Source organism: Coenobita brevimanus, chromosome 65 (genome assembly GCF_032717465.1).
Source record: "Coenobita brevimanus isolate Jiangsu-jjx chromosome 65, ASM3271746v2, whole genome shotgun sequence".
Classification (NCBI taxonomy): Eukaryota; Metazoa; Arthropoda; class Malacostraca; order Decapoda; family Coenobitidae; genus Coenobita; species Coenobita brevimanus.
Genome location: NC_137018.1, coordinates 44124531 through 44144313, shown reverse-complemented (window position 1 = coordinate 44144313; position 19783 = coordinate 44124531). Strand labels below are relative to the sequence as shown.

The 19783-nt window shown below is 44.3% G+C and overlaps 1 protein-coding gene across 1 annotated transcript in view; it reads right to left on the bottom strand.

Annotated features, from left to right (window-relative positions):
• Positions 1-19783, bottom strand: part of LOC145405084 (NAD(P) transhydrogenase, mitochondrial-like) — a 191692-nt gene that overhangs the window by 155005 nt on the left and 16904 nt on the right. The window contains exons 2-3 of the mRNA XM_080276595.1: positions 7851-8055; positions 6872-7026 (exon numbers count right to left, since the gene is read on the bottom strand). Coding sequence (XP_080132721.1) covers positions 6872-7026; positions 7851-8053 — 358 coding nt within the window. The 5' untranslated portion in view covers positions 8054-8055. The remainder of the gene's footprint in view (positions 1-6871; positions 7027-7850; positions 8056-19783) is intronic.

Here is a 19783-nt window from a genome sequence, read left to right as displayed (position 1 = left end):
GCCTCGATAAAAAAAACTGAGTATAGGTGCATAAGTCCTCTTTTTCATCACTTGCTCTTTATGCACCATGTCACATATCAATAATTTGTGCTGCTGCACACACTCCTTGCTTCCAATAATTTTAACATCTCTCACTAACTTCCTATCAGCTCTCCTGACCAAAAAATAATCTATCTGACTGTTATTTCCCCCAGACTCATATGTAATCAACCTACTCTCTCTTTTCCTAAAATGTGTGTTACACACAATGATGTTCATTACATCCCCAGACTCGAGTATCCTTTCCCCTTCCTCATTTCTTGTACCATGTGCACATCCTCCATGTACTGCTTCATATCCTTGAGCTGCTTCAGCTACATGACCATTTAAATTCCCTCCCAAAACCACTATCTCTCTCCATACCACCTACTATACATATTAGTCATCCCGAAATCTATCTTTCTCTACCTCATCTACGCCTGCCTGAGGAGCATATGCCGATATAAAAGCAAACATCATTCCACCGAACAAAATTTTCACTACTAATATCCTACAGTATCTCTTACTCATAGCATTCATAACATAGCATTCATAACATATTCCACCCATTTCTCTGCAACCAACACAACCAGTCATATGTCCCCCTCTGCCAAAACAGCTTATTACAGCAAACCTTCCCGACAATCTTTCTGGCTGATCCACCCCAGTACTGGACTTCTGTAAACATCCTACATCCTCCCACCTCCTACTCAATGCCTGAACCACTTCCCCCACTCTATCCCTTAAACTTCATACATTCCATGAACCCACTCATTCCCCTGGTGACTTAATGTCCTCAGGCTTGCTTTGAAACTCATTCTTGTACTTGGTCATAATTAATAATAATAATGAGGGAGAGACATGCCACAGGCCCCATCTACTTCACAGTCCCAGGTCCAGGCAATGGATCTGGGACCCCTAGCCCAGCAGCCTTATCAATGGTTGTGGTAGTGGCCTTGGGGCACCCTGCCAGGACAGCCACAGGGACGCCCTCCAAGGGCGCCTTGGCACCGTAACTGCCCCATTATGCACCCACTGACAGGGCAGCTTCCTGGGGTGCTACTCCCAGGTTCAGGCCCCTCTATGTTGGGCAGAAGTGGCAGTCCCATCTCACCCCGGACCCACGATCTATGTCTGCAGAACCCCCATCACGCATCCCCTAAAAAGTCCACCATTAGGCAGCAGGGACAAAGTTTTCTGGCCACACGACCCTGCTGGCATCAACCCTTGTAATGTAGTAGGATATGTTGTGTGATATGTAAAAAGCATGTGGTGTAGTGCACAAGAGAGTTATGTCATGTAACTCAAAATAGCAGGACCTGTATCATGTGGTCTTTGGCTACTCAAGTCCGCTTTTGCACTTTTTAATAATCACAGGCTACATCAGGATAGAAAGGAGGAGTCAGGGAGAAAGAATGAAAGTCGAGAAGCTGAATATCAAAGAAATAGCAGCTGAATACGGGAGCAAAGTAGGGGAGGAGTTGGAATCAGTGAATTGGAATGAAACAGATATAGACAGCTTGTGGAATGCATATAGGGCATGCTTAGTTAGGAATGCCAAAGCGGTGTGTGGTGCGACAAAAGTAACAACACAGAATAAAAGTACGGCATGGTCAGATGAATAGGTTAAGAGAGCAGTGGAGGAAAAGAGGAAGAAATGGCTAGAGTGGTTACAGGACATGGGTTTAACTGAAATAAGAACTCAATATACTGAAAGCACAAAGCAATTAAAGAGACTTGTGAAGAAGAAAAAGCTGGAGGTAAATGATGATCTAGGAAAAAAAAAAAGAAAAAAGCAAATTAATCAGAAAATAGGAAGTTATTCTGGAAAGAGGTGTGGAAATGTAAAAGTGACAGCGTAAAGAAATGTAAGAATCTGAAGGATGTAAGTGATAAATTATTAAACCATGGGAATGAAGTAAGGACCAGATGGAAAGAATATTTTTAAAAGTCTTTAGTGGTAGGTGGGGATGCTCACCATCCACTCACTCGATGTAGTGCTGCTCTAAGGTGTCTGCCCTTTCCTCTCCTTCCTCCTTTCCTTCCATCCTCTTCTTTCTTTATTTATTTCATTCTTTCCTCGTCCTTCTGCCTGTGGGTGACTTTACATTTCCTCTTTTGTCTTTCTTTCCTTCATTCTTTCCTCTTCTACCTATGAGTGACTCTACACTGAGTGACGAGCCTAATGGTTTCCTGTACACCAGGAAACCATTTACAATACTATGCTGGGTGGTAACCATATAACCAAATTTTGGCACCTGGTGGTTTAGTGGGTAACTGTGGCGCTCCAATCGGATTGAGCCAGTGAAGGTTTATATCTAAGGGATGGTTGGGGTTATTGCTCATGTAATGCCACTCAGGGATGAGTGAGACTGGTCACTCTCATGCATAGCCCCAGGCTCCTACGCTTCTAATGGGGCAAGGTAGGATTGGATGATGGATGGATGGACTGAGGAATGGGAATGGAGAGAGCAAAGTGACTGTTAACAAGAATGATTTGTAGGAAGTGCTGAGAAGGAACACAGTGCCAGGAAATGTGACACTTGCACAAGCGAAGAACACTGTGAAACGGCTGCAAATGGGAAGGCAGCTGAGGTTAACGATGTGTATGCGGAGATGATAAAGTGTAGTGGAGAGAGCAGAGTGAAGTGCTTGCTGAAGATAAGTAAAAAGGCATGGATGAGTGAAACTGTGTCAGCAGAGTGAAAAAGGAAAAAAAAGGCTGTGATTGTACTCCAGCCATCATCCAATCCTACATTGCCCCATGAGGAGCGTAGGAGCCCAGGGCTAGGCAGTTGATCCCGACATTTAAGATGAGAGTGACCAGCCTCACTCATCCCTGAGTGGCATTACATGAGCAATCAACCCCAACCACCCCTTGGATATAAACCTTCACCGGCTCAATCCGATTGGAACGCAATAATTACCCACTAAACCACCAGGCGCCAAAATTTGGTTATATGGTTACCACCTGGTGCACAGGAAACCATTTGGCTTGTCACTCAGTGTAGAGTCACCCACAGGCTGAAGGAAGTGGAAAGAAAAAAGGAATGAAAGACAGAAGCGGGAGTGTAAAGTCACCTGTAGGCATAAGGACAAGGAAAGAATGAAGGAAAGAAAGACAGAAGAGAATGGAAGGAAAGAAGGATGGAGAGGAAAGGGCAGACACCCAAGAGCAGCACTACATCGAGTGAGTGGATGGTGAGCCCTCCCACCTACCACAATCCTGTACAAAAATAAAGTGAGCAAAGTGAGTGAAAGAATTATTGTGGTATAAGTTTATTGACTGTTGTAGGGAAGGTATATGGAAGAATTATGATAAAGTAAGAAAGATATCACCAGTTCTAGTGAGTGATGAACAGGGTGGTGCTAGGAATGGCAGAGGATGTGTGGATCAAATATTTGCAGTGAAACAGAGAGTGGAGATGGCTTGTGAGAAGGACTATAAGGTGTTTATGGCATTCGTGGATCTGGATATAGTATACAACAAACTAGACAGAGAAGGATTGTGGAAGGTTTTGTGCATGTAAATTGTAGATGGTAAGCTGCTAGGTGCCGTCAAGAGTTTTTATGATGGTAGTGAGGCATGTGTAAGGGTAAATGGGCATCAGTGAATGGTTCATGATCAATGTGGCCATGCAAGAAGATTGTGTCATGTCCCCATGGTTGTTCAATATTAATATGGATGGGGAGGTGAGAGAAGTAAAAACATGAGTAGAGTGGGATGGTGTTGGTAATGAATGGAATATCTCAAATTTGTTGTATGCTGATAATGCTGTGACATTTGAAAATACTGGACAAGAACTAGGTAGACTAGTGCAGAGTTTTGCTTATGTCTGTGAACGTCGTGCTTTTAGAGTAAATGTAGAAAGGAGTAAAGTAATGGTAATCGAGAGAGAAGGTGGCTCCCAGTGTGATGTTACCATGAAGGGAGAGTGACTGGAATTAGCTAAAGTTCAAATAGCTGGGTACAGTGATAGAAAAGAAAGGAAACTTTGCAAAAAGTGGAAGGCTGAGTGACACAAGGAAGGAATGTAGCTGGTGCAAAGAAGGCCTTGATAAGAAACAGAGGCTTGAGTGTTGCAGCTGTGCAAGGCTTGCATGAAGGAGTGTTAATGCCAACTTTAACATATGGGTGTGAGACCATGGTGTGGCATGAAAATGAAAAGTCAAGGGTGAAAGCAGTCATAAAATACAAAATAATGTGATTCATGAAAGATGCGGAGTGAGGAAGTCTGTGGACACTGTGTTGAAGAGAGAGTACTGAGATGGTATGGTCATGTTGAGAGAATGCATAACAATAGACTGGTGAATGAGGTATATATGAGCAAATATGAAGGAGGGGGGAGGCAAGGTAGGCCAAGAAGAAGGTGAACGGATATGGTGGATGAATGTGTGAGGAAGAGAGAGATAGAGCTGGCTGGATGAATGTTTTGAGAAGTGCACAATCTGGGATTTGGCACCCCTTTTTAACGTGACAGAGTTCGGACTGACTCTATGGGATTGATTTATGTGAAGCTACAGAAAGTGGTGAAAGCTTTTTGGCATATCAGATACAGGTAGAGGCAGAATTCTGGGGGCTTGAATGATGAGTGAATGGAAGCGTGGCCAGTTGAAATGGGCGAACTTGGGCTGTCTGGACATTGCTGCTACTCACCCTGCACTCAGGTGGGAAAGGTGTGGATGATGATGATGATACATTAAAAAGAAAAAAAAATGTTGGCTTTATTATAATTGTAAAATCACTAAAATTCCTAAGGATTACAAAAAAAAAAAAAAAAAGTATAATGACACGTCTGCACTATATTCATATGCTTAAGCATACATACATGAGGATGTCTAAATGGATGTGTAGTGTTTCCCTGGAAAAGAGATTTGCTAGTGATTAGACGACAATGATGATGACAATTATGATCATAATCATCACCATCACCATCTAATCCTGTGTTGCCCCATGAGAAGCGTGGGTGCCCGGGGCTAGAGAAGTTGGTCTTGTCATTTAAGATGAGAGTGACCAGCCTCACTCATCCCTGAGTGGCATTATGTGAGCAATAAACCCCAACCATGCCTTGGATATAAACCTACACAAGCTCAATCCCACTGGAGTGCCTTCATCCATGGTGTCCGGGTGTCATGAACAGATAACCATCTGGAGACATCCAGGTAGCATGTATACATGATCTAGTGTTTCGCAACATTGTTTGAATACAGCAGAACCCCAGAATTCGTACGCCTTTCTACTCATACAACTCGGTTTTCGTATAGCTTTTTCGTCCAAAAATCACCCCAGTTTTCGTACGGTGACCCACTATTTGCACTAAGAGACGCAGCATCGTAGGTGCCATATGGTCACCAGTCCCGTTTTGTCTTCTGCCAGCTATGCATCAGACATACAGGCTCCATTAAACTTTGTGATAAATTACGTATTTTCATTAGAAAATTGTACCTAATCATGGGTCCTAAGAAGATTAGTGGGTCAGCTGGAGCTATTTAAAAAAAAAAAGAAAAAAAAAAAAGAAAAAAAAAAGCAGAGAACAAATGAGTTGAAAAAAGAACTCAATGCAAACTTTGAAAGTGGAACCCGGGTCAGCAATCTTGCCATTCATTATGGTATGATGAAATCTACCATTTCATCCATACTAAAGAACACATTAATGCAAAATACATTGTTTCTTATGGGAAAAAATGATTCGGTTTTAAATAATCTGCAACCTGTACAGCCTCCAGGAATGAATTGTGTACGAATTCCAGGGTTCTACTGTATTTCGCATATAATTACCACCATAGGCAAACACTGGCAACCCTCCTGTACGCATCCCAGTCACACTCCAGTTACCTGTGTACCTCCATCATAGATAGACCTACACAAAACGTTTTCCCTGTGTCCAAATGAGATGTCAGCCAGCCTGTTTCAAGGCTGTTGCCAAAGTGACCTCACTCTCCTGCTCACACCACACTTCTCAAAGCCTACATTGTGGTATTGATTTTTTTTTTTTTTTTTTTTTTTTTTTTTTTTGTGGAAGGCTAGTACTGTATAAGCCTTACTTGTGCCACACATACCGACACAGCCACAAAAAATGCGAACCCACTTCCAAAGGCTCTCTCTCTGACTCTACATACTACCAGGACAATCTGAGGCCATCAGCTTGAACTTGCAGGATTGGTGAGTATTGTGACAGTTTTTTATTTTTGGCTAAGAATTAGCTGAGATATTATAGTTTTTAAAAAATTACGATTTTCCAGAAATCCACAGCTGGGGGAAGGGTCAGCGGAAATAAACACCAGACGCCATGGGTTAATTACCCACTAAACCACCAGGTGCCATAGTTTGGTTATATGATTACAACTCAGCATAGCAAATGGTTTCCTGGTGTACAGGAAACCATTTGGCTTATCACTCAGTGTAGAGTCACCCATTGACAGAAGGAAGAGGAAAGAATGAAGGAAAGAATGAAGGAAATATTGACAGAAGAGAAAGGAAGGAAGAGAGGAAAGGGCAGTCACCCTAGAGCAGCACTATATCGAGGGAGTGGATGGTGAGTGCACCCACTTACCACTTACATCAGCTAATAAGTAACTGATGTTTAGGGGTAATCCATGTGGTTTCTGTATGCAGGGAATGGGAGGACAAAAACTAGGTGAAGTGTGCCAAGAGTGTGAATACTTGTACACAATCCTACTGACTTACCTAAGGGTTAAGTGACAAAAGTGCTGCCAGAGGTTGCCCAGTACGGAAACCTGCCATTAGGTGGACAGAACCAACAGAAAACCTTAAACAAATGAACAAAATGCAATGTACAAGACAAATTTTAAAGAATAAAATCTGCTATATAGTACAACACAAGGAACTAACCTGCACCAAATGCAGTCTTCTGATCCACAATCTTGGCCCCTACTTCCTCAAATGATGAATTGAGGTACTTGGCATTCACACCTGCTCCATCCTCAATTTTAACACTGAAACCTTTCTTCGTCAGCACTGCCACAGCTGCCGGTGCCAGTGCCACTCTAGACACACCATAACATTTCATTAGACATTTTTCTCATCTCACTACTTCCTGCACATCTGTTAGTTATCTAAGGAATTTAAATCAATTACCACATGAATTTTCTTTAGTTTGGGCCTATTGTACCACATAAACTCATCACAATGTTTCATGTACAGTATTCGATCTGAATCATCTGCATAGGGAAAAGAATCGCAGGGACACAGAGTGTTCATGCAGATTCCAACCACTTGAGAGTCTATTTTACTGTGTGAGATCCAGATGGCCTACCTCACTCAATTTATTCATTGCTGCTAAGATAATACTCAAAACACTGATTTTTGTCCCCAGGATAACATAACTTTCCATAATTCTAGTAACATTTCCTGTTTTTCAAGGTAAATTTACCCCCCAAATAATTCTAGTTACGTTTTTCGTGACTTATTTGAATCAAAAGCCTGTTTCTATCAATACCATCTAGCAATGTGTCAAAGTACTCACATTACAATGAACAGATTCCTTCAAATAAAATCCTCCCCCAACATACCACCCCAAAGGAAAAACTATAACACAAGGTTGAAGGGTCAACTGTAGCAACTTTTTAGAACCCCCCTACCCCACCACCACCCTCTACACACACACACAAACCTGAATGGTGTAACATGGTACAGTTAAGCTGCTGTAGAATAAATAATGCTGTATACTGCTAACATACTTCTAACTTAACAATAAGATATTTAAACCATTATAAATTTGATGCACCACTTCAAGCAAAAAATGCCATAGTAACATAACCTACACTTTTACCATTCACTATCTTACCACACAATACCACCTTCCACCAACCTCTTCTCATTTTGCCAGATCTCTTTAGGAACACCAATGGTAATGTTCTTGTATGGGATGCCAGGGATGGGTTCTGCGGGTTTGGCTGCTTCCAAGAGTCTTGTGTGTGTCCTCAGCCCCCTCACTGAACTCAGCAATCGACTTTGCCCACTGCCAATCCCAACATCAAGATTCGTCAGGGATATCCGCAGTACTGATGCCATTTCTGCAGGACATTAAAGTACTTCAGCCATACTAATAAGATTATTATTCATATGATTTACATATGAGGCATTGCATGGAGTAGTCAGACAAGCGACAGTTTTTTAAAACTGCAGAAACTGAGTTAGATGTTTTCCAAACTTCAAATATCAGTAACTCTGTTAGTAACCAAGGTATCAACTTCATTTTTTTTTTTTTTAAGCTTAGCTCATGCCCAAATGACCAATGTGATGCATTTTAAATAATGAGTTGAAAATTAGCATTAGTACTGGTATTAGTAAGGTACTAATTTTTCAAGTATTAGAAGTGTTAGAAGAAGTTGTTGGTTTTGTAGAAATATTAGTATTAGCTGTAGCAGTTGATTTTTCATGTAGTAGCAGTAGTAGTAGTAGTAGTAGTAGTAGTTGTTGTTGTTGTTCATGCTGTTGTAATTGTTACAGACTTATTTTAGTAGCAGTAGTAATAGTACAGTATAGTAGCAGTAGTAGGTGGAGGAAGAGGAGAAAAACACTGATTCAAACTCACAACAACCTGTAAACACTTCCCCCAATGTTCAACAACCTAATTAACAGTAGTATTATTACCTCTTAGTATCAGGATTAGTAGTAGTAATAGGACGTAATAGTATGAAATAGTAGGAGAACTACAACAAGGGACACCAGCATTATTCCCAGCACCATTGCATGTTATGCTAGCCAGCTGCTGTGTGTAATAAAATGAGAAAAATAAAATAAAATAAAATAAAATAAAAATTACATACAAATAAAAATTCAGTTAATTATTCGTTTGTGTAACAAAATAAAATCTATCTTGTTAGAAACATTAAGCACGAAGCATTCGATCTGGCAACTGTGGCGTCTCGGCACTGGGAGTGGTGGATGTCTGACTCCTTGTTGCACTCACAGCTCTCACCCAGCCAGGCGAGATGGCCGTCGAAGCCCCTTACATCTCGGAGGACTTTCGACCATATTGACAGTTGCATTTCCAGACAAGCACCTAACTCCAAACTGGCAACTCTGTCGCTTGTCTGACTACTTCACGTGATGCCTCATATATTGTATTACTGTTATAGCAGGTATAGCAATGCTGTATAGCATACAAATAACAAGATACCACATGAGAGGCATAATTAGTTTGGATGCCAATGTGATATTATCTCAAGAAAGTGTGTGTCAAAGAATATGGCTAAGGAAAGAGAAATTAAATTTCCTCTACATCAAAATATTCCCCTGGTTATCAGCTGTGGCTCCAATCAATTAGGGCAGTACCGTACTCCTGAAGTGGATGGGAAAGCTGACAACAGGGAGATGTGAAGCTCCCATTTCATTAGCTTTCAGGACTAGCTCCTGACCATTTCCGTTTCTTGACCATTTTCAGTGTCACCAAAACTGAGAGTAGGCCTGCATACACTCTCAAACATGTTTCTCTAACTCTCCATTATACACTACAGTACATTACATGAACTTCACATAACACACAATGTACCCTACTACAACACAGGGATTGGCGGCAGCAAGGGCAAGTGGATGGAAAATTTTGCCCATGCTACCTACTGGTGGACATAATGGAAGTTGTGAGGCTGTTCCCATTCTCCTGTCTAGACTTAGGGTTGTGCAGGTGAGGTCTGTGATCCTTCTCCACCTTTTAATCATTCCATTATGAAAGAGAGAGACTACTACAGATCACACAATGTGGAGAGTCACCATTAGGTGACCAAGGGGGACACATGCAAACATGTTGAAGCCTTTATAAACAAATGAAATATCCTGTCACTTTGTGATACTTAAAGACAAAGACAATAAAGCACAATACAGTAATATCCCGATATATGATACCCCTAGATGCAATACCCAAGCTTAGCGATGGGGGTACAAATACCACCAAACCCCTTTACACAATGGCCGAACCTCGGTTTAACGATGAGCCCTCCAACGTCACACCCACAGGTGAGAGGCTGAAATTTTGAGTTGCGCACGTTCCTGCAGCCAGAATAGCCGGCCTGCCTCGCAGGATGTGCAGAAATGCTCGCGCAGGCCCCACACCCTTTGCTAATCCTGCACTCACCCATATCGTTATTCTCGCAGCGTCCATCTCAGAGTGAGGAACTCTCTTACGCTCGCCCACCATGCATCGTGTTGCACCACCAACGTTACGCAAGCCGATATTGTAGTGCATCATAACTGTGTACAAGCAGTGCCGTGAGTAGAGCAGCGATACTGATCGTGTGTGGAGTCTGATTTTCTGTGAATTTTAGCCTGAATAAGTGTAATCACATCTGGTAAGGGTGCTGCATGTGGTGAGGCTAGTGGTGGTGCTAGTGGAGGCCCAGCTCAGGGTGGCAAGCAGCCTGCTAGTGTTGGTGCTGGTGATGTTCTCGTGAAGCGTGTGTGTAAAACTCTCTAGAAGCAAAGCTAGATATTCTTAAGCACCACAACAAAGGCGAAGGTAAGTGTGCTATCGCCTCGGCTCTCCACCTGGCCAAGTTGACTGTCTCCATCACCATCAAGAAGATGGAGGCCATTAGGGCTGCTGCTGGGGAGGTTGCAACCTTATCCGCCTCCTGTATCACCCACCAGAGAGAGTCTGTGACAGGAGCTGGAGCAGATGCTACGCACGTGGGTGGAGGATCAGAACCGGAGGAAGACACCCATGAGCCAGGCAATTATTTGCACTATGGCTCTCTCACTATAAGAGGAAATCAAGGTGGGGTGGAATCCTAATGCTAGCGAGGCCTTCAAGGCGAGCCATGGGTGGTTTGACTCGATCTAGAGGCAAGCTAATCTCCACCAAGTGAAGATGTACGGTGAGGCGGCAAGTGCAGATATGGTGGCGGCGGCAGCATTTCCTGACGAACTGAAACGCATCAGTGTGGAGGGTGGCTACAGTGTGAAGCAGGTCTTGAATTTTGACGAGACAGGGCTCTTTTGGAAGAGAATGTCCTCCAAGACATATCTTGCAACACAGGAAAAGTCTATGCTAGGGTTCAAGGCCTCAAAGACCGGCTTACGCTCCTGCCGGGGGACAATGCCGAGGGCGACTTCAAGTTGAAGCCGCTCCTTGTCTACCACCCCGAGAAAATGAGGGCTTTGGTGGGGTATGTTAAAGAGAACCTTGGGGTGATTTGGAAGTCAAATAAGAAGGCCTGGCTGACTTCCAAAATCTGTTAAACATATTTCCACTTGTACTTCTCTCATGTTCTGAAGAGGGAGAATTTGGCGAACAGATTTCTCGTGGTGGTAGACAACATGCCTAGCCACTCTCTGGCGATGAAGGAATAGGCAAGCAACATTGAAGTTGTGTTCCTGCCCCCCAACACCACGTCCTTGTTGCAACCCATGGACTAAGGGGTGATCGCAGCATTGAAACCATATTACAGTACTTCCCCCGCACTACGCAGCAGTTGGCGAGGGCCTGTGACAGTGATGATAGGACAACAATGTAGCAGTTCTGGAAGGGCTACAATATACGCCATGCCCTAGAGAACATCACTGCAGCGTGGCATGAGGTTAGCCAGCCCACCATGAACGGTGCGTGGCGGAAGCTGTGGCCACAGTGCGTGCACTCTTTCACCGGTTTCCCCGAGGGTGTGCAAGATCTGCCGGTGCAGCACGTGCAGCAGGACACAGTGGAATTGTTGCATGAGGCAGGCTTTGGCGAGGTCGATGAGGATGACGTGGAGGAGGTTCTCGAAAGCCACAGGGAGGTGCTCTGCAACAAGGAGCTCCTCAATATGGAGCTTCAGTGGGTGCACCAGGAGGTACAGGAGGAGGAGGTCATCCCTGAAGTGTGAGCCCTCAATATAATAATTCTGAGGGATATGCTAACAAAGCTGGATGAAATAACTGCGCTGTTGCGCACACACGACCCTCTCCCAGGACGAAGCAGGGATGCATCTGATCGGCTGGAGAAGGGGATGAAGGTGTACAGGACAATGCTGGAGAAAAAGAAGAGGGCAGCCAGGCAGACTATAATCACTGCCTTCTTCAAACAAGCCCCCACCATGCCAACAAGCCACAAAGGATTTCCCCGGCCCTCAACGAGCAGAGCATCTCCCCAACCTTCAACCAGCAGAGCATCTCCCCGTCAGTGACCAACAGAGAAGCACCTAGGGTCCCCTCCTGCCGAGGATGTGCTCAGCTCCTAGTGCTGGACCTAACCCCCAGCAGGTTCCTGTCTCCCGCATCACCTGTGTCTCCAATAAGGCACTCCGCTGCAACATTCTGCCTTCCTTGCCCCACCCTCCATCTCCCTTACCACTTCGGCCACTGTCTCTGTCTCCCTTGCCACGAGGTGAGCCACCGCAACTGACTCCATCGCTACCTTTGCAGCAGTCTCCCTTGCCACTTCACCAGTCATCGCAGCTGTCTCCCTCACCTCCTCCTCTGTCATCACATCGCACTCCATCGCCACCCCCAGAGCCATCGCATCGCATCTCGTTGCCACTGCCTGAGTTAGCACATCACACCCCATTGCCACTGCCTGAGCCAACGCATCACACCCCATCACCACCGCCTGCCTCATCGCATCGCACTCCATTGCCACCCCCAGAGCCAGTGCATCGGTTTCCCACAACGATCACTCAACCTTGCCAGGCTTCCCCCCTCCCTCTGACCCTCCCCTAGAGTTGGGGTTTGAGGGCTTTGAGGAGGAGGATTGAGTGTTAGGGAGCACCACATGTCCCCTAGCATCGGGATGGATAACAAGGATGATGACCAGGACCAGACATGGACTTACAAAAAGTGATGAGAGGTGTTTGATATTTTCTAGCCTATTCCTTAAGATTTTCAGGCTTTATTTGATGGTTTCAGTGAGTTATTTACAGGTGTTATGCTTAGGATAGCTTCCTTGACAGCTGTTAGGCCATTTAGATTGCCTTTAAACATGTTTTGGGCTCATTTGGGTGGGTTTTGGGCTTGGTTTGGGGGGAAACCCAAGGCTGGTGAATGGTCCACATTACATGTTAAAAGTACCCCGATATACGATACCCCGCCTAACAACGGGGTTTTACCTAACCCATTACATCATTAAACCGGGGTATACCTGTACTGATATAACAAAGGTTGTGGGCAGAAGGTGTGAGACGAAATGTCACGGAACAAATAAATAAAATATGGCACAGGACTGAAAGGGTTAAAGATAACATTCTCAGTGCTTGCAGTCTTTCAACTAATTTCCAGCATTCTCATGCATTGTCAGTTATAAACACAAGTGTACAATGATCCCCTGGTTATCATGCATAATTGTTACAAAGCCTTGTGCATGATAAAGAAATTGTGTGATAAATAATGAAAGCACAGAATACTCCCCCAGTACCCCTGCTTGTCGTATGAGGCAGCTAAAAGGGTTGGTGGTTAGTGCCCCACCCTGTAAGAACAAACTAAACAAGTGAATAAAGAGCCTCGGACCAGGACGGTCCATACGTTGACGACTAAGGAACAGACAAAGGACATTCTGAGGGTGGGGACATGGAATGTGAGAGGAGTGAATGATGAAGTGAAAGAGAGATTGTTCAGGTGCTTGAGGATTCAGGAGTGGATATATATGAATTGACTTAAACTAAATGGAAAGGTGAAAGGGTGAGAGAATGGGAATATGGTTTAGGAATATGTGCGGGAGTTAATGAGAATGAGAGGGCAAGAGAGGGAGTATGTCTAATGATAAGCAAGAAGTGGAAGGAGAACATAAGAGAGTATGGAACAGTGGGTGCAAGGATTGTGTGGGTGAGGATGAATGTAGGTATACAAGTGTGGACGACTGTATGTGTGAATGCGCCAACAGAGGACCGAGTGGCAACAGTGAAAGATGAGAATTGGCCAAGTGTAGAAGCATGTATGGGCAAGTTTGAGAGAAGCGAGAGACTGTTTTTGATTGGAGACATGAATGGCAAAGTGGGGAATGTATGAGTGGATGGAGTGGTTGGTCAGTGGGGTGTGCCAGCTGAAGTAGATGGAAATGGTAGTGCTTTGGTGGACATCTGTGCTGGTACGGGGTTGGAAATAGCCAACACCTACTTTCGGCATAAGATGATCCACAGGTATACATGGAGAGTCATCAGGGGGATGGATGGTGAATTTGTGGAACGAAAGGCAGTGATAGACTACTTGTGTGTGCATGAATGAATAAGAAGACAAGAGTTGGATGCAAGAGTGTGGAGAGGGTGGGGAAATGGAATCTCAGGCCATCAAAGGCTGCAAGGAAAGCAGGTGAGGAGACAAAGGGGAAGACAGAAGGAAACAGCTCCTGTGAGAAGAGTGGAGAAGTTGCAAGATAGTGAGAAAATGGCAGAGTAATAGAGCATAGTGGATGAAAGATTGGGAAGGTGTGAGTTAGAGCAGATGGAACGGGTGGAAGAGGTATGTAAGATATTCACAGAAGAGATAGGCGCAGTGTGTGAGGTGGTTTATGGAGTAAAGAGGAGATGCAGGGGTGTGCAGGGGACAGCATGGTGGAATGATGAGCTGAAACAAGCTGTGGAACAAAAGAAGAAGGCATATAGTGAATGGCTAGCGAGTAGAGGTAGGGGAGAAGATGAGAGAGAGAAGAGAGAGGTATATGCGAGCAGGAGAAGGGAGGTGAAGAGATTGGTGAAGGAGAGTAAGAAGAAACTGGATGAAGAGTTTCTGAGGAATCTGAGTGTAAAATGGAGGGAAAGTAAGATATTGTTTTGGAAGGAGGTAAAGAAAGTAAGGCAGTGTGAAAGGGGAAATAGTAGGGGAGTGAAAGATAGGAATAATAGATTGTTGGTGGAGAAGAGGGAGAAATTGAGGAGATGGAAGGAGCACTTTGAGGATTTGTTGAATGCAGAGAGTGAAAGCAGTGCAAGTATAAGTGGTTGGAGAGTGGCTGGGAGAGGAAGAGGCTAGAGAAGGGAGGAAGAGATCAGTAGGGCGGAAGTAGTGGAAGCGATGAAGAAGATCAAGATGGGAAAGGACCCAGGAATTGATGGAGTGTGTTGTGAAATGCTGAGGTATGGGGGGTGAGATTGTAGTGGAGTAGATATGGAGGTTGTGTAGATTGGCTTGGGAAGAGGGAAAGGTTCCAGAGGACTGGAAATCAGGTATAATTGTTCCTTTATACAAAGGAAAAGGGGAGAGAGAAGTATGTGGTTACCATAGGGGTATTAGCCTTCTCAGTGTGACTGGAAAAATATATGGTAGAATACTCATTGACAGGGTTAGGCATATAACAGAGGAGATAGTTGGAGAAGAACAAGGGGGAATTAGGAGGGGAAGAGGGTGGGTAGATCAGATATTTGTTCTAAGATGTTTAGTGGAGAAGTACTTAGAGAAGGGAATGAAAGTGCATGCATCCTTCATGGACTTGGAGAAGGTTTATAACAGAATAGATAGGAAAGGTATGTGGAAGGTATTAAGAATATAGGGAGTAGAGGGGAAATTGTTGAGTGCTGTGAAGAGTATGTACAAAGGAGCTAGGGCTAGGGTGCAAGTGGATGGTGAGCTGAGTGAGTTCTTTGATCTCAATGTGGGACTGAAACAGGGTTGTGTGATGTCTCCACAGCTGTTTAATATATACATGGATGAGGTTGTAAAGGAGGTGCAAGGTAGGGCAGTGGATGAGGGGGTGGCTCTAATGAATGAGGGTGAGGTGTGGAAGATTCCGGTGTTGCTGTTTGCTGATGATACAGTATTGTTGAGTGAAGTTGAATGGGAGTTGTAAAGTTTGGTGAATGAATTTGGGACAGTGAGTAGGAAAAGGAATCTGAAAGTTAATGTAAACAAGAGTAAAGTTATGGTGTTTGAGAGGAATGAAGTCACATAATGCACAGTGAGGTCGGATGGTGAGGATATGGAGAATGTGAGTGCATTCATGTACAGTACCCTCGCGTCCAACACGCGTTTGTCCAGCACGATTCGCGTCCAGCACGGAGAGCAAAAAATTAGTACGATTTAATACAATTTAATTACTGTAACATGGGTGCATTAGCATAACACGCACGGAGCTCCGAGAAGTGGGCGAAATCCGCAGAGTTCGCCTCTAGCACGATCATCCCCGGTCCAACACGGTCATACTGGATGTTCCTGTGATGCTGGCAGCCAATCAAAACTTCTGATCAAGTTGCCTCCCCCACCTGCTATCATGACGTGATTGTGATGTCGCCCAATCAAAAATGCTTCTGCTCTCACGTGATGTTTTGTTCAAATTTCTCCCGCCAGTGCCACTCAGTCGCATAATTTGCATTGGAAGGTGCTTTTTTCTCACTGCATTTTCTGCCCTTGCTACTGCATTTTATCCTGCTGACGATGCCTAGGAAGCCTTCTGAGAACCCAAGAAGCGGCGGCACCTCCTTCAGGCCACCAAGCTAGAAATTATCGAGAGGAAGAAGAACAGGGAGAGGAAAGTGGACATCGCCAAGGCCTACGACGTGAATGAAGCCAGCATGAGGACCATAATAAAAAACCAAGACAAGATCCTGGCAGCAGTGCAGGCTTATGGAGTGCTAGGACAGGCAGAAGCAGGACCTTCCATGGATGTGGATGAGGATAGAGATTCTGAGTGTGATTTCGCAGGATTTATGAGGGAGGTTGAGGAGAAGCAGCAGCCATTACCCGCTAGTGACACCAGCAGCCATCCTCCGGGGACCCAGTAGGACTACCTACAGCCTCGGATACCACCTTCCATTCCCAGCAAGCCCACCAACACTATCCTAAAGGGTTAGTTATCATTCATAGTACAGCACCATTTATTATAATTACAGTAGTACCAACATATGTAAAGGTATATGGTAGGTATTTAGGGTGACTTTTCCTAGGGTTGCTGACATAATTCATTTTTCCCCTTAAGCTCTGTTGTTTGTCCAACACGTTTTTGGTCCAACACGGGACCTGTGCATGACAATATTACCGTGTTGGATGCGAGGGTACTGTACTCGGGTAGTGTGATGAGTAAGGATGGAACTTTTGGGGATGAAGTACTTGAAAGGGTACAGCAGGGAAGGAAGGTTGTTTGTTCATTGAAAGCAGTGATGAGAAATGGGGAGGTAAGTAGGGAAGTTAAGAACTCACTGCATGATAGTACTGTATTGTGATCATTACCCTGATGTATGGAAGCGAGGCATGGACCTTGCCAGAGGGGAACAAGTCAAGAGTGAGAGCAGTGGAAATGAGTTACTTGAGAGAAGCATGTGGGGTGACATGGAGGGATAGGTTGACGAATGAAGAAGTGAAGGAACGTTGTGGGGTGGAAGTGGATGTGGTTGAGAAGATTAGGAGAAATACACTCAGGTGGTTTGGACATGTGGAGAGAATGCAGAATGAAAGACTAACTAAGAGGGTGTATGTGGGTGAGGTGGAGGGGGGAAGAGGGAGGGGAAGACCGAGGATAAGATGGAGGGGTGGAGTTGAGAGGTATATGAGGGAGGGGTGAGTGGGTTGGGGGAAGGGTAGGCAAATGGTGGGTGACAGAGTGACTTGGAGGCATTCTGTCTGTGGCCACCCCTTGCGGGATTAGGGTGTCAGGCTATAGATAGATAGATCAATAGACAGAACCTATGGGATTTATCCTATCTGGTACCAGGCATCCCACACGTAAACCCAAATTTTACAATTTGCAATAATTTATACAGGCTGAATACATACATACTGTTATGGTACGTACCATACACAGGCATGGCTAGGTTAAAAAGTGATGAAATTGGCACAATAAGGAAGAAACACACCATAGAATGCGAAAAAAAGTTAGAACAGGAAGAAACATACATCATATAAAATGATGAAAGGGCCACAATACGGAAGGAACCCTTAGCTACCACAGAAACCTGAGATGGGCTTGAGGTACAGGGTTCTGTGGCTAGGGAGTGGAGAAACAGTGGTCTCCACCACCTGGTATTAACTCCTCCAGTAGGTCCTCATCTCTGAATCCCTCAGAGCCATCAGAAACCACCAATACTGCAGCATCATGGTGTGCAGAAACCAGCTAAGATGTGCAGTAACAATGCTTTTTAGCTGAAAAATGTACGATAATGGTAGAAGTGCAGATTTTCATCTTGCAGTGATAATAAAAACTGTTACTGTATAACCACGTGTGTGATTAACAGGGGATCGCTGTATTAGCAAAGCATGTTCAGAACATGAAATGTGTTCTATGCGTGTCAGCTCTGAATTTTTTCACCAATGATATATTGCTCCTATGGAATACACTTCAAAAGTATGTCTGTGGCTGAAGGTTATTTCTAATCAAGCTGGCTCCTGCAGGGTTGGGTGGAGTGGCTGGATGCTCTCAAATATGCACCAGCAGTAGATCTATCCCAGTGATGTCACAGAAATCACGTGGTTTTGTTTACAACTTCATATTGAACGGCAAACTCCTTACAGTAATGGCTGTCCAGGCAGGGCTGTCAGAGATGGAACTATCAAATATATGCAGAAACCTTGATCAACGCCACCAAGATCTGTACAGGAACAAGCTAGTGTCCGGGGCTTTTATCTTTACACCATGTCTAGGAAGAAATTCACCATTTTCTATGACTGGGAACCGGAACCTGATCTTAGATATGTTGATCTCTATCACTATTTGGTGAACACCCTGTCAAAGTTCACTGGGACATCCCTCAGGGTAAACAGATATGTCATATTGTATATGTAAAATCTAGCTAGCTGTATATATAAATCATCTTACTAATCAGTAAATTATTGATGTGAGGCCAAAGGGGAAGGGATTGTATACACTGACTGGGAATTGAGTAGCTGATGAATGGAATACGTTACCAGTGATGTAATTGTCGCCCCCTCCATGGAAAGTTTCAAGCATAGGCTAGGTAAGCATATGACGGGTATGGGTTGCATGTAATATTTGTCTTTCTTGTAGTCACACTCCTGTGAGAGCTGCCTAGCATGAGCTTGCATAGGCTATTGTAGGCAGGGTAGATTAATAACACTCTTGTGGGAGCTGCTTAGTATGGGCCTGCATAGGCTATGGTAGGCAGGGTAGATTAGTCACACTCACATGGGAGCTGTCTAGCATGGGCCTATTGGCCTACTGCAGTTATCCTCTCTTCTTAACCTTCAAGTTAGGTTCTAGGTTAGGCAAGGTAAGGTTAGGTTGGTTTGGTATAAAAAAGATATTTCCAACAAAATTAATATCAGATCCATATTAATCACAGCATCGTATGAAACACTGAAATATGAAAATTTTAAGCTTCGATGTTAGTCGAGTGTAATTCTGGAAATTTACCACAAAATTTACTTAATCTGGATATTTCAGAAATTACAGGCCTAGATACATACACACAGCCTATATATAAATAGCTTTACATAAAATGCATAATTGACAGTATTACTATCTATCTATCTATTGCCAGACACCTTAATCCCTTGTATGGGGTGGCCACAAACAAATCGCCTCCACCTCACCCTGTCCCCTGCCATTTCACTGCCCTGCTCCCAATTCACACACCCCTCTCACATACACCTCTCCACTCCATCTCTTCATCTCATCCTCGGCCTTCCCTCCCTCCCTCCCCCTCCACCTCACTCACATACACTCTCCTCATCAGTCTCTCACTCTCTATCCTCTCCACATGGCCAAACCATCTCAGTGTCTGTCTCCTAATGCTTCCTGTCACATCTACATCCACACCACAATGCTCCTTCACATCCTCATTTGTCAGTTTGTCTCTCCATGTGACTCCACAAGCTCCTCTCAAATAACTCATTTCCACTGCTCTCAGTCTTGTGTTCCTTCAACAACGTCCAAGCTTCACTTCCATACGTCAG